A 14,927-nucleotide genomic window follows, 5' to 3' on the forward strand; every position below is an offset into this window, starting at 1 on the left:
CCGTGGCAATGAATTCCACATGCCCACCACTCTCTGGCTGAAGAAATGCCTCATTTCCATTCTGAATTGACCCCCTCTAATTCTAAGGCTGTGCCCACGGGTCCGAGAATCCCCACCTGATGGAAACAATTTCCAAGCATCCACCCTTTCTAAGCCATCTTGTAAGTTTCTATTAGATCTCCCCTCAACCTTCTAAGCTCTAATGAATACAATCCCAGGATCTTCAGCCATTCATCATACGTTAGGCCTATCATTCTAGGGATCATGTGTGTGAATCTCCACTGCACACGCTCCAGTGCCAGTATGTCCAGAGTTGTGGGGCCCAAAACTGGACACCGCATGCTAAATGGGGCCTAACCAGAGCTTTATAAAGTTTCAGTAGCACATCACTGCTTTTACATTCTAACCTTCGAGACAAATTACATTACATTTGCTTTCTTATCAACAGACTAAACCTGCAATTCAACCTTTAGAGAATCCTGGATTAGCACTCCAGATCCCTTGAGTGTGACTTTATGAATTTTCTCAACATTTAAAAAAAATAGTCCTTGCCTGTGTTCTTTTTTCCAAAGTGCAAGACCTCACATTTGCTCACATTAAATTTCAGCCATTTCTGAATTTCATCAGCCACTCCCTAAACTGTCTAAATCTTTCTGTAGCCTCCCCACCTCCTGTCCGCCGAACTCCGTATCATCAGCTAACTTCACCAGAATACCCCCAAGTCCTTTCATCCAGATCATTAATATATAAAGTGAACAGCTGCAGCCCCAACACTGAACCTTGCGGGTCACCACTTGTCACTAGCTGCCATTCCGAAAAAGAACGTTTTATCCCAACTCTCTGCCTGCTGTCAAACAGCCAATCCTCAATCCATGCCAGTAGCTCACCACAATCACCACGGGCCCTCACCTTACTCAGCAGCCTCCCGTGAGGCGCCTTATCAAAGGCCTTTTGGAAGTCTAGGTAGATACCGTCCACAGAGTTTCCCTGGTCTAACCTACTTGTTGCCTCTTCAAAGAATTCTAATAGGTTTGTCAGGCATGGCCTCTCCTTACTAAATCCATGCTGACTTGTTCTAACACAAGCTTGCACTTCCAAGAAATCTCATCCTTAACGATGGATTCTAGAATTTTACCTACAACCAAGGTTAGGCTAATTGGCTTATAATTTTCCATCTTTTGTCTTGATCCTTTCTTGAACAAGGGGGTGACAACAGCAATTTTCCCATCATCTGAGACTTTCCCCGAGTTCAGTGATTTTTGAGAGATCACAGTCAGCACCTCTGCAACTTCTTCAGCCACCTCCCTCAGAACTCTAGGATGTAGCCCATCAGGGCCAGGGCATTTATCAATTTTTAGACCTTTTAGCTTTTCAAGAACTTTCTCTTCTGTAATGGCTACCATACTCAACTCTGCTCCTTGACTCTCCCTAATTGTTAGGATATCACTCCCAACACTTCCACTGTGAAGACTGACACAAAGTTCTTCAACTATTTCCTGATCTCCCATCACTAGCCTTCCTGCATCAATTTGGAGTACCCCAATCTCTATTTTTGCCTCCGATTTATTTCTTATGTATTGAAAGAAACTTTCACTATCATTTCTAGTATTACTGGCCAGCTTATCTTCATATTGGATCCTCTCCTTCCTTATTTCTCTCTTTGTTATCCTCTGCTTTTGTAGTCTTCTCAATCTTCTGACTTCCCAGCCGTCAGTTCCTCTCTCATGCCCCTGTAATTACCTTTATTTAACTGTCACTCCATTACATCCGATTTTGCCTCCTCTCTTTCAAACTGCAGACTGAACTCTACCATATTATGATCGCTGCCTCCTAAGTGTTCCCCGACGTTAAGATTGTTTATAGAGTCTGGCTCATTACATACCTCAAAGTCCAGAATAGCCTACTCCCTTGTGGGCTCCATCACAAGCTATTCCAAAAAGCCATCCTGTAACTATTCCATGAATTCCCCTTCAGTGGATCCACCGGCAACATTATTCACCCAGTTATTTGCATATTGAAATCCCCCATGATCTCCGTGACCTTCCCTTTCTGAATGCCCCATTTATTTCCTGGTATATCTTGCTCCCCTGGTCCTGACCATCGCTGGGAGATCTGTACATAACTCCCATTTTTTTTTTGCCTTTGTGGTTCCTCAACTCCACCCACACAGACTCCACATCAACTGTCCCGATGTCATTCAGTGCCATAGATTTAATTTCATTCTTAACCAACAGGGCAACCCTTCCCCCTCTGACCACCTCCCTGTCTTTTCAATAAGTTGCAAATCCTTGGATGTTTAACTGCCAGCCCTGAAACCCCTGCAACCATGTCTCTGTGATGCTTACCATGTCAATCAGTTAAGTGAACCTTGTGTGTCATAATTTAAAACTTCTTTAGTCCTTTATAGAACTTTAGCTTTTATATCCTCCTCCTCCATAGGAATTATTTGAGTCTACCTAAAATTATCGCCTCCTTGAAATCATCTATTGTTTTACCCATTCCATCTGATCCCTTTACAACACTAAATTAGATCTCTTCCACTGAGCAGTGTGACAATCTTGCTAAATATCAAGACTGGGTAACAGAACCAATGTAATTAGCAAGGTAAATTGGGAATTTTTTCTTTGTATCCACCCCTTAAAATAATATCCTACCTTCTATGGTTCACTTTATAAAGAACAAAATACAGAAGCATCTTTATTTTTTTCAAAACTTCAAGTCCCTTAGTGTAATCCAACTGCCCCACTTGCTCTCTACTTGACTTCTTAGTGATTAAAAATCGCGCTTACCTATGAGAACATACATTGGGTTTGAAACTGGCAGCAATTTTTAAAAATAGATGATTCATACACCACTCCTCTGGAACAATTAACTCCATGTTAGTTTTGTAATAGTAATCATATACACCAAATGACACTAAATATCATAATAAACTTACCCAATGCACTTGGACCAGCTAATAGAAATTCCTCTCGACCAATCCGTTTCACTATCGGTCGTTTGTCCTCACTATTATATGGAAACAGATCCTGAGAAGTTCCAGTGTTATAACTCAAAATAATATATTGTGTGCTCATTGCCAAGCAAAGGAAGTACCCATCTACAGCCATATCAACTGGCTGCTCTGGTGTAGATATTTCCTTTATTAACTGAACACGGTCCTCATGTACTGTGTATATTTGTACAGTTTTCCGCTTCATTGAAATGGCACAAAGCTCAATACAGAAGGGGTCTCCAGTCACTGGGTTCTCATTCACAACAAATGCAGTTATTCCTTTGATTTTAGCTCCTGATGGTACAGGCTCTAGGCTGATCATATCCATTAAAATGACAATATTGTCACATAAAACCAATAGCCTGTTCAAAGCAGATGCTGCCTTCAGCTCATTCACAGCTTTTTTTACCCCTAGATACTTGTGTAGTTGTTTTGTTGGAGTAAATGCAAGTCTCCCGGAGGCGGATGCTTTCTCTTCCAATTTAAAGTGATAGATACAGCAGTCACTTGTTCCTACATAAAGGTTCTTCCCACAACATTCAATGCAGTCAACAGAAATCCAAGTTTTGTCTCCTATCAGCAGATCCTGTCCAAGCACAGGAACAAGTTCAAATGCCTTTACACTCATTGTGACTTCTCAGTCATCTAAAAAGAGACAAAAATACAATGAATCATACATCTTACATATGAAATCAACAGACCCTCACACACTCCAGGAATTAATAGTACCGTAGTTATATTTTCTTAATATCGAATAAAATGAATTCTGTAACATGCCCTAGTTGATTCAAAAATAGAAGATCATCCTGTGGTACTTCTCGCGAAAGCAGTATCTAAAGCTCTTCAGCAGAGCTGAAGCAACAAGAGAAATTTTAAATGTATTACTGCAGTGGTAACCATGTCACATAGGTGCTAGTTATGGAAGATCTAATTTTTGTAACATGACTACTTAATGCTTCAGTTGACCACAGCAGATTCACAAACTTCATACTTCATCACATCTTTGACATTAGATGAAACAGCAGAACCCAGCAAGAGGGAAGGGACAAGTGGGACAGAGTGTTATTCAGGTCATTTATGGCAGACAAAATCGGACATTGTAACATGTCATCTTGGAGTTGGCTCAATGGAAGATTGGAAGAAAAAAAACAACCAAACACGGACCATTAAAAGGTACCTGAATTCAGGTCGTTCTGCTGTAATGCGACAGTTGCATTCCACTCAACCCTGTGCTAGAGAAAAATCTCACTGTAGAAAACGGCGATTGAAAATTGCACTGTACAAGATTGCTATAGAAAATTACTATACCCGTTCAGCTGAAAGCATAATTATGCTTCAGCCATTATGGCTTAGTTAGATATTGTACTATAATTCAAAATTATTCATGGTAAATCCATTACAGAAGTGAATTCTTTTAAGCTAATCCATCTGTGTTCAACTCACTTGTTAAAACAAAAAGACAAAGTCTCACCACTGACCAGACCATCTGGTAACAATTTCAAAAATTACCATTTTCCCCTATATACGATGTAAAAGACAACCTGTAATATAAATGACAGTAATGGGTCAATATATGACTTTGATGAAAAAGCCTCTAACTATTCTGACAACCTTTAACTCAATGCCAACAGTGTTGTGAAATTGAATGCTAGATATCAAATCAATGCAATCTACATTGGAATTCCACAGAAATAAAATCTTTGCAACATGCTGAAACACTTAGTCACAAATGTTTTGAGTGAAGAGGTTGTTGTGGAGGGATGTTTTTCCTGATTGGATGACTGTGACCAATAGTGTTCGCTGCAAATTTCAGTGCTGGAACCTCTGTTGTTTGTAATTGATATAGTTGATTCATGAGAATGTAAGTGGTCTGATTGTTAAGTCTGCAGATGACACAAAAATTGGTGTAGTAGTGGATAGTGTGGATAATGAGGATGGTTATCAAAGGATAAAGTTGAGCAAAAAAATGGCAGATAGGGTTTAAGCCTGGACAAGTGAGAGGCAATGCATTTTGGGAGATCAAGTGTAAAAGGAAAGCAAACAGTAAATGGCAGGACCCGGAGGAGCATTAATATGCAGAGACATCTTGGGGTACAAGTCCATAGGTCCCTGAAATTAAATATGGTGGAAAAGAAGGAATATGGCATGCTTGCCTTCATTGGTCAGGGCATCGAGTATAAGTTGGCAATAACATTAAATTTTATTAAGCTGCAGTTAGGCCACATTTATAGTAATGCATCCAGTTCTGGTTGCCACACTATAGGAAGAATGTAAAGACTTTGAAGAGGGTGAGAAAGAGAATATTGCCTAGATTAGAGTGCAACAACTGTAAGCAAAGGTTGGACAAACTTGGATTGTCCACTAGAGCGGAGACTGAGGGGTGACCTGACCGAAGTTTGAAAAGTCATGGGAAGCAGAGGTTGGGTAAATAGTTGGAGTCTTTCTCCCCCGTGCCCCCACACCATCGCATTTCCCCAAGATGGAAATGTCAAATATTAGGAGACATAGGTTTAAGATGAGAGAAAACAATTTTAAAGGAGGTTGCAGGGCAAGTTTTTTTAAAAAACATAAGATAGGAATGCGCTCTCAAGGAGATGGTAGAAGCAGATACAATAGCAACGTTTAAGAGGCTTTTAGACAAACATGAGCAGGCAGGCAAGAGAGGAACACAGACCACATGAGATCGGTGTTTAGAATAGCATCATGGTCCGTGCTGACATGGTGGGCTAAAGGGTCTCTTCCCGTGCTGTATTACTCTATGTTCTATGAATTTTAACCAATCTGTTAAGTAGCTTAATAAGTAAATGTGTTACAATGCTCAACTATACAAACAAGCAGAGTCCAGAATTCAATTTTTTTTCCTGAGCTGAATTAGCTTATCTAAGTCAGATTAGCAACACAGATTATGCTGCAAAATACATCTGCAATTAGGCAACTAAACTCAGTTGCAGATATTTTCTAAGCAACTCATTTGGAGATGTTAATGACCACCACTCTGGAACATGTGAGATTTGAACTATAAATTTGGTGTCTGGATACTGCTGTTCAAAAAGACTGAAATTGATTATTCAGAAAGTCTGGTTAGGAACCATTGGGGCAATTTTGAGGGTCATTGATTATTTTAATTTTACTGTGTTGTGAATACAGAGTTAAGGAGGCTGATATGAGTTGGCTGTCTGTCTACAGGACATAATGGTTGGGACACTACCACTGCACAGAGTCTCTTGGACTCAGCTGCAGTGTATACAGCAGCTGAATAACCAACTTATTCTCAGCCTGATGGAACACATTGACAAGAGTAAACCACTTAGGTCCTCAAATCTATTATCCCATCCTCAAATGGGTCAAATAGCCTCCTTCTGCATTATATTTCTGTGAAATTACGTTACTGAACTCCATATATTTGCTTTCTCATTCATATCCTTTAGAATTTTATTAAGTAAAGCTTACATCAATTTCAAACCAACAATTGACCTAGCCTCAACTGTCAGTGCGAAAGTGTGTTCTGAACTTCCAGGCCTGGCCTTCTGTTGGCCATGCCATCTTTGTCTATTTTCACAGCAAGTTGGTCAAGGGTACGGCTACTGTACTTAAAAAAAAAGCACAAACTTTCAATAAAATCACAGTCCTAAAAGCCTTATGTCATGTTCTGCTTTGGGGTGGCAAAGTAAATGAAACCACTTAATTTTACTGCCCTGGGTGACACCTGTACTTGTCCTACAAGATATCCTAAATATGTCTCCTTGGCTTTTACAAATTCACTTTCTACTTGGCTTCACACAAACCTGGCTGACTACAATTGTGTAAAATAGGTTTTCTCACCATCTTCCACATCATACTATATATGATGTCATCAATAAGGTACTTCAGCTATAACTCTATCCATTAAATCATTGAAATATGGCTGGGGTGTTCTTAAATCCAAATGGCATAACTCTACATTGGTGCAATCCGTGGCAAAAAATGAAAATTTCCTTCACACTCGAGTGTCAATTTTACCTGCCAGTATCCTTTTAACAAATCAATTTTAGATAAGAATGTCACACTACCAACTCTATCAATGCAATCTTGTTTGGGAATAGGATATGAATCCATCTTTGTGTATTTACTTTTGTACTGTCAAAACAATTGGTTTAGGAACCAATACAGCAGGAGAATGCTTCATTACTCATTTGGTTTGATCAAGCAATTCTCCAGAAAGCACTTTGGCTTGTTTCTTGAGTTTAACCAATATGGGTTTTGTTTTATTGGATCGGATTTATCAACATCAACCTTATATTTGGTTAATGTGGTATGCCCAAGTGTATCTTTGCAAACCAATTTGTATTTCCCGAGCAATCATACCATATTTCCCTGTTGATCTTTCTCAACATAGGAAAATGCAGTGTCTAAATTAGTCATACAGTTAGAGTCATACCGCATGAAAACAGACCTTTCCACACAATTTATACATGCTGACCAGGTTTCCTGAACTAAACTAGTCCCATTTGCCTGCTTGTGATTCATATCCTTCCAAATCTTTCCTATTGCTGTACCTGTCTAAATGACTAAATATTGTAATTGTACCTGCGTCTACTATTTCCTCTGCGATATACACACTGTGCTATGTGGAATTTTGTCCCTCCAGTCCCTCTCAAATTTTTGCCTTCTCACTTTAAGCCTATGCCCCTCTAGGTTTGGAATCCCCTTGTACTGGGGAAAAGACCTTGGCTATTCACCTTATCTAAGCCCTTATGATTTTATAAACCTCGAAAAAGTCACCCCCCAGCTTCCTACACTCCAGGGAAAAAGTCTCAAACCTATCCAGCCTCTCCTTATAACTCAAACCCTTCAGTCTCAGTAACATCATTCGTTAATCTTTTTGGCACCCTTTCAAGTTTAATAACATTCTTCTTTTAACAGGGTGTCCAGAATTGTATGCAGTGCTCCAAACTTTCTAATATCTCTGAATTTGTTAACTTAGTGGGAAGTTCACTTTGGGAACTGTCCATTTGTTCTTCACTCTTTCTTCTATCCTCCTCTATTACACTTACTACTTTACACCATTCTCATCATGTTCTCTGCAATAACACTTAACAGGTTTATGTGACACAATTGATTCTTTTTCCTCCTATCTTGCTAACTTTTCAATTATCTTGCAGAAACGACTGAATTTCGCTTTTAGTGGCTTACCATGTATAAGTACGAGTACCAAAACTTCACCACCTACTTTGAAATTTCTGGTTGTCACATGCTCATCTGCCCACTCATTGTATTTTAGGAACTTTTTAAATATTCCTGCACAACTCTCAAACCACTTCTCAACACATGTGCTAACATTGAAGATTTTTTTCCTGACTCAATTTATCTCTAATTAGTTTTCATGGTCCTCTTATTTCATCATCATAAATAATTCAAATGGGCTGAAGCAGTAGATTCGGTAGGAGAATTCTGGTCTCAAGTAAGAGAAAATCTAACCCTTTGTCTCAATCCTTTGGACACAATAATAAGCTTTGATCGTGGTCATGAGTGTCTAGTGATTCTTCTCAAAAGCGCTTTGGGACTGCAGATAGTAAGCAGTTGCTACCACTTGTTTAATCCGCAAACTACTAATGCTATCTTGGATAAGTGTTAATGCAAGTGTATTCCTTGATCAGACTGTACTTTCATTGGTAGGCCATAACAAGTAAAAAAAAAACTTAGTTTTTCTATTACCACTTTACTTGGATTGTCCTGAGGGGAATAGGCTGGAAATCCATAATGATAAGGATATATTCATTTGCAGTTTTAGTTTCAGGTCATGATCCAACACAATCCATTAGCACATGGCTGAGTGCTTCCTCAAAACCTGGTTTAATTTCATTTTGAAGTTTGCCGACAACTTGACAAGTATGGCATGTTTTACAAACAGCACATCTACATGCAAAACTTGCCAGGTAAAATCCTTGATGGAACACCAGAGCTTTTCAAATCCCTGTGTGCTGCAATGCAAATTTCATGTGTGATTTGCAACACCTCCCTTCAGTAACAGATGTACCACCTTCCATTCCTCATCTAATAGCCTGAAAAGTGATCTCCAATTCCTCATCAGCACTTTGCTCTGAAGGCAACAGCACTGCATGACTCCTTTGGTCTCTACCTCAGTATGAGCTGACTCGCAATTGTGATACCTCTTCATGTTATTCCAACCATTTGGTTTGTCTCTAGCGCCATCTTATTTTTGACTATTTGTAATTATCTCTGCCTTAATTAATCTGTTGATAGGTCATCTTTCACTTGTTTTTCAGCTGTTGGCACTTTGCCCACACTGTTTGGCACTCTTCACCTGCCAACATTCCACTCACACTATTGTACTTATCTTAATTATCTGAAATAATCTTGCCATTATGTCTCCACCTATATACTCTGTGCCTGTGTGCTTCCTTCCATTTCACCTTACAAAGAAGCAGCGCTCCAAAAGCTTGGGATTTTAAATAAACCTGTTGGACTATAACCTGGTGTCATGTAACTTCTGACTTTGTCCTCCCCGGTCCAACACCGCATCTCCACATCACAACAGTGAAATTAGTCACTGACCCTCAAAATTTCCCCAATGATTCCTAACCAGACTCTGAATAACAACTAATACCAGAGTTTATGAATAACCAATGTCAGACAACAAAAAAAAGTTAACAACAATTTATTTGTAATACAGTAGCTTTAGCAGATTAAAGTTAAATAACAAGGTAATCTCTTTAATGTTTATGATTTAAACCCAATCTTCTTTGATTCCACTCCTACTCTCAAAGACAGACAAACAAACAAGTAAAAGACGAAAGAAAATCTGAGATAGCCAGTTCAATCAAGCAGTCTATGAACCATAATATCACAGCCACACGTGATTTTCTCTCGCTGGGTTTCTGAAGTCACCAGTCAATGAAGACAGCTTTGAGTAGGCTCCAAAGAATATTCACTTGATTCTGAAAATAGATTTATTTCTCTGAACTTTCAATAAGCTTACAATCAAGCATCCATTCTGTAGCTTTTGCAGCCACAATCCTTCCGACTAAAATAATAGTTCAAAACCAGTTTCTCTTTCTTCTCCCTTCTCTCCCCCCCCCCCCCCCCCCCCCCCCCACCCCACCCCCCACAAGCATTCTTTTGGCACCAACCAACCTTTGAGACCCCCCGTTAACATTCAAAAGTCTGTCATTTATTTCAGCATAATGCCTCTCTGGGGTTGAAATGTCTATAGAGAACTTTGAACAAGAATCAGCTTACACTTTACTTCCAGGCCTGGCCTCATAAGCAAAAATTAGTTTGATCTCATTTTCTCTTAAAAATACAAGCTGTTGCTCACAACTCAAAGGTCACATTCAGCTTTAAACTCTCATCTCACAACTCCAAACCAAAATGATAAAAATAAAATTTCAAAATCAGTGAGGATTCTTTTTAGATCACTTAGTGTGGAAACAGGCCCTTTGGCCCAACAAGTCCACACCGAACCACCGAAGCGCAACCCACCCAGGCCTATTCTCCTACATCTACCCCTACACCTAACACTATGGGCAATTTAGCATGGCCAAATCACATAACCTGCACATTTTGGACTGTGGGAGGAAACCGGAGCACCCGGAGGAAACCCCCGCAGACACGGGGAGAACGTGCAAACTCCACACAGTCAGTCTCCTAAGGCGGGAATGAACCCGGGTCTCTGGCTGGTCGGTATTCTCAGACTGACCCCAGACTCTCTCAGCTAATACTTGACTTGGGACTTTATCCCAGCAGGAGCCTCCTAGTCAGACACTGAAAATTATTTAGGATGTCATCAAAGTATCCCTGAAGAGGTCAAACATAGATCAAATTAGCTCATAGAAGTTCCTGGTTTGTGACCAAGCAAAAATGTAGAAAACTCATCTGGGAAGACATCAAACAAAAAGATACAATGTCACAAGCACACAGATGAATTCAAGGTGTTGCAGAGAGTGCACAAACCACTTAACAACCAAACTATCCACTCCTTCAAGTATGACAGTCTGCAGGTCGCACATTGAACTTATCAGACATTTCAGAAATTACTGAACCAGGATGGAAGCAAGTTATCCTTGATCAGAATTCACTTTTTTTAAAGAGGTGAAAGTGTGACATCAAGCAACACAAGATTTTAGGTCAGGTGACCAAATGCTTGGTCAAAGAGATACATTAAGCATCTTAAAGGAGGCAAAGAATAGTAAGGGCGGCATTCCAGATCCTAGGCAAATGAAGTGACAGTCACTAATGGTGGAGTCATTGAAATGCGGAAGGGACTGCTAATATCTTGGGATTGGAGGTTACACTGATATAGAGGGAAAAGGCCATAGAAGTATCTGAAAACAAGGATGATAATTTTAAAATTTTAATGTAATTGTAGTGTAACTAAATGGGTTAGAATTGTTAGTACTTATTTATGGCCAGCGAAGACTCAATAGGCCAAAAGGCCATTTTCTGTGCCAGAGATCGCTATGATTAACTCCAGTCCTGAATTACAGAAGGTAATATAAAAAAGGGGGGAGGAGAATGGGAAATAGAGAATATCAGCTGTTGCTTGCCCCAGTCTCAAGAAGTTTAGTATAAAGGAGAGTTGATTATTTTTAAATCAAGGCCAAGTTCAATAAAAATGTTAAATATTTTATTGCATTTTTAGCATTTATCTTCAATCCTTGGTATCCATAAAACCATTACAATGACAAAAAGACAATTTTATCATGCTGACTTTTTAAGAAACCATAGATAATGTATCCATGGAAGTTTCTGCTTCAGGCCCTATTTGACCCTGAGACGAGCTTCTGACTCTATATCCTTTCTATCACAAAAGACTACTCCTGCTTCCTTAACATCGTTTACTTCCACCTATAGCTCAGACTATCAACAGTTGAATCCCGACTCAAAGTTTCTGTTTCTTCCAGACTCAATTATTCAAATACTCTGCTGGCCAAGTGCTACACATGTTTTACATAAGCTTATGTGAAGTTCATGTACCTGTATTTAACCAAAACACAGTGCTAGTCACTCATCACCCAAACGTGCTGCTTCACAGAGATTCTCAGACCACTAATCCCTTGAATTTTAAATTTCTCATCGTGCTCAAATCCCACCCTTTCTTTAATGGCCTCCATCCTGCAGCCCTTTGAAGATCAGCATTTCTGTTTTGGATCTCTTGCCCATCTCTATTCTTTACTCAACCCTCACCCAAACACAGGCCAAAACATCCAGGCCTTAAGTTCTGCAATTCCATCTGAATAGATATTCTCTATAAAACTCTCCTTAAAACTTACTTCTCTGATTAAGACTTTAATCATTAATCTTAATATTCTCTTATTTGGCCATATTTCACTTGATCTGGTTATTGCTTGTGAAGCACAAGGAACATTTCCTACATGAATGATTTTTCTTTTCATTTCAGATTCCTCAAAAAAGTCAGAATTTCAGCATAAAAAGGAGCCTTCTTCTACAAAGAAGATTGAAAATATGCCTTTGTAACGAGATTCTAATCTCTCACTTCTTTTGGGGAAGGGGAGGAGGACATCGAGGCAAATTGTGTCAGCTTTGGTTCAGATGAAATACTTTTGCTTGAGTCAGAGAACCTTGCATCCAAATCGGTAATCTAGGAAAACATTCAAGGCTGAGCTGAGGGAATGCAACACCCTCAGTGGTGCCAAATATCAGATACAGCTCTAAGTTGTTGCCATGTAAAAAAATCCAGAGCAACATTCATAAACTAGGGGTAATTTCAGCTTGTCCCAATCTATTAGCTCAGCCAGATCTATCCGGGCAGATTATCCAAATATATTTGGGAGCCTGCTGTGCAAATGCTGGCATCATGCTTCCCTGTATCACTTTGGTGAGCACTTTAGAAATTACTTCTCATGCTGTGAAGCACTGACAACAATCCAGGAATGTGAATACAGCCAATACAAAAATATGTATAAACAGTGGTGTAGAATCACTGTACTCATAATGCAGAGGCCCAGGCTATAGGGGCATGGGTTCAAATTCGTTATCAATTAATAAATCTGAATTTAAGCTAGCTGTAATTTCCTTTAGGGAAGGAATGCTGCCATCCTTGCCTGGTCCGGCCTACAAGTGACTCCGAACCCACAGCCGTGCAGTTGAATCAACTGCCATCTGAATTGGTTGGCCATGCCATGCAGTTCAAGAATTATTAGCAATGGGCAACAAATGCTGCCCTTGTCAGCAATACCCGCCTCCCAAACTCGGATTTATTTATTTTCTCCAACACTGATGTTGTGGCATTCCCCTCAACTCAGGTTTCTGCTCTTTATCCAAGACTCATCAAGACAGAACTTGCTTGTAGAGGCATACAAATTTTTGAATTTTTGCATCTCTTTCAGTTATGCACCTCTAGCTTTATACTTTGGAACAGCAGAATTAATGTTTGAACTGTTTATAGATGTAGGGTTTATATTGATATAAAGACATAAACAGCAGCAAGTCAGCTTCACTCATAGCTGTGTTTCAATAATCTGATAAAGGCTTCTTTTCTCCATGTTATACAATTTTGTCCCTGCAAAATCTTTATGATTCCTGGGTCACGACATTTAGACTGAACAAATCCAATACAATTTCCATCAAGTCTAGTTTAATTTTCTGCACTGCTTGTTTGGCAGTGCATCAAGAAATAAGTGAAAACCAGCATCCACACTTAGGGGTCCTTGATAGGAAAATGTATCCTCATCCAAAGCAATCTATGAATTCATTCCCATCTCACTCTCACCAGATAGAGCACAGCTCTGTTCCTACTGAAGCTAGTGCAAATTATACATTCACCACTATGCTCATGTCCAAATCAAAGCAAGACACTTCCTACAGCATCTGCTTTAATGAAAGTTTACAGAGTCAGTGGTCAACATATTCCTCAAATCTGCTCCCACATCACTGGTGCTACATCACGAGCAAATGAGCACAGATACAAGGGATCTTCCAGCCAGTGTGTTCTAATCATACACTTGAACTTCATATTAAAACCCCAACAACCACAGCAGCAGAATTAACCAGCAAATATGATAAAACTTAAGTATTTATCAGCTATCAAATCATGAAGTTTGGCAGATATCATCCTTATTATTCAGAAACAGGGGCACTTATGGAATATTGATCTATGAAGGTGGAAGCTGATTTTTTTTTAAAAAAGTAAACACCTGCTATTACAAGTCAGCCTTGTGAACTTACTGCACTGAGTCAAAGCTATGAGTTCAAACCTCTATCTGCAGAGATTAGAGTGCAAAATCTGGGTTGATACTTCAGTGCAGTGGAATGTTACACCATTAGAATCTTCAGATTAGAAAGACAACAAAGGCCCTCTCAAGTACAAGTGAAAGATTTAATAACACCATGAAGATCAGATGAGTTCTCTCCAGTGGCCATGAGAACTTTTAAACCTCAACCAATGGAAATTGGGAGGAAAAAAAATCATCGAATGTTTATAGCACAAGAAGCTGCCATTCAGCCTGTCATGTCTGCTTCCAACAGGGGTAGCTTAGCCAGCCCCACTCCTAAATCTTTTCCAAGGCCGCACAAATTTACTTGTTCCAAATAATTATTCAATTTGCTTTTCAAAACCATGATTGAATCTGTCTTCACCACACTCAGGCAGTGCTGCCCAGATCTCAACTGCATACACATGGTTTGACAACAGTCTTTTGTTCTTTTGCCTTTCAAATTAAATCAATGCTCTCTATTTTACAATCTTCTATTAACAGGAACAATTTTTGTCCAAATCCTTCTCGGTTTTGAGCCAATCTCATCTTTAAGAAAGGCAGCACAACTTCCCCAAGCTATCCTCATAACTGAGCCCCCCTTCTCTTTACCATCCTCATAAAGCTTTCCTACACTCTGAAGCCTTTGCATTCTTGCGTCCACAAATGTAGTCAATGCTTTTATATCGATTTATAATAATTTCATCGCTTTGCTACTC

General features: G+C 39.5%; 1 protein-coding gene across 1 annotated transcript in view; it reads right to left on the bottom strand.

The window, feature by feature from the left end:
- The window catches only part of tgfbrap1 (transforming growth factor, beta receptor associated protein 1), a 63,565-nt gene that overhangs the window by 44,673 nt on the left and 3,965 nt on the right, over window positions 1-14,927 (bottom strand). Inside the window, exon 2 of the mRNA XM_060826019.1 lies at window positions 2,939-3,640. Coding sequence (XP_060682002.1) covers window positions 2,939-3,623 — 685 coding nt within the window. The 5' untranslated portion in view covers window positions 3,624-3,640. The remainder of the gene's footprint in view (window positions 1-2,938; window positions 3,641-14,927) is intronic.

The sequence above is a fragment of the Hemiscyllium ocellatum genome, chromosome 6 (genome assembly GCF_020745735.1).
Source record: "Hemiscyllium ocellatum isolate sHemOce1 chromosome 6, sHemOce1.pat.X.cur, whole genome shotgun sequence".
In the NCBI taxonomy this organism is placed as follows: Eukaryota; Metazoa; Chordata; class Chondrichthyes; order Orectolobiformes; family Hemiscylliidae; genus Hemiscyllium; species Hemiscyllium ocellatum.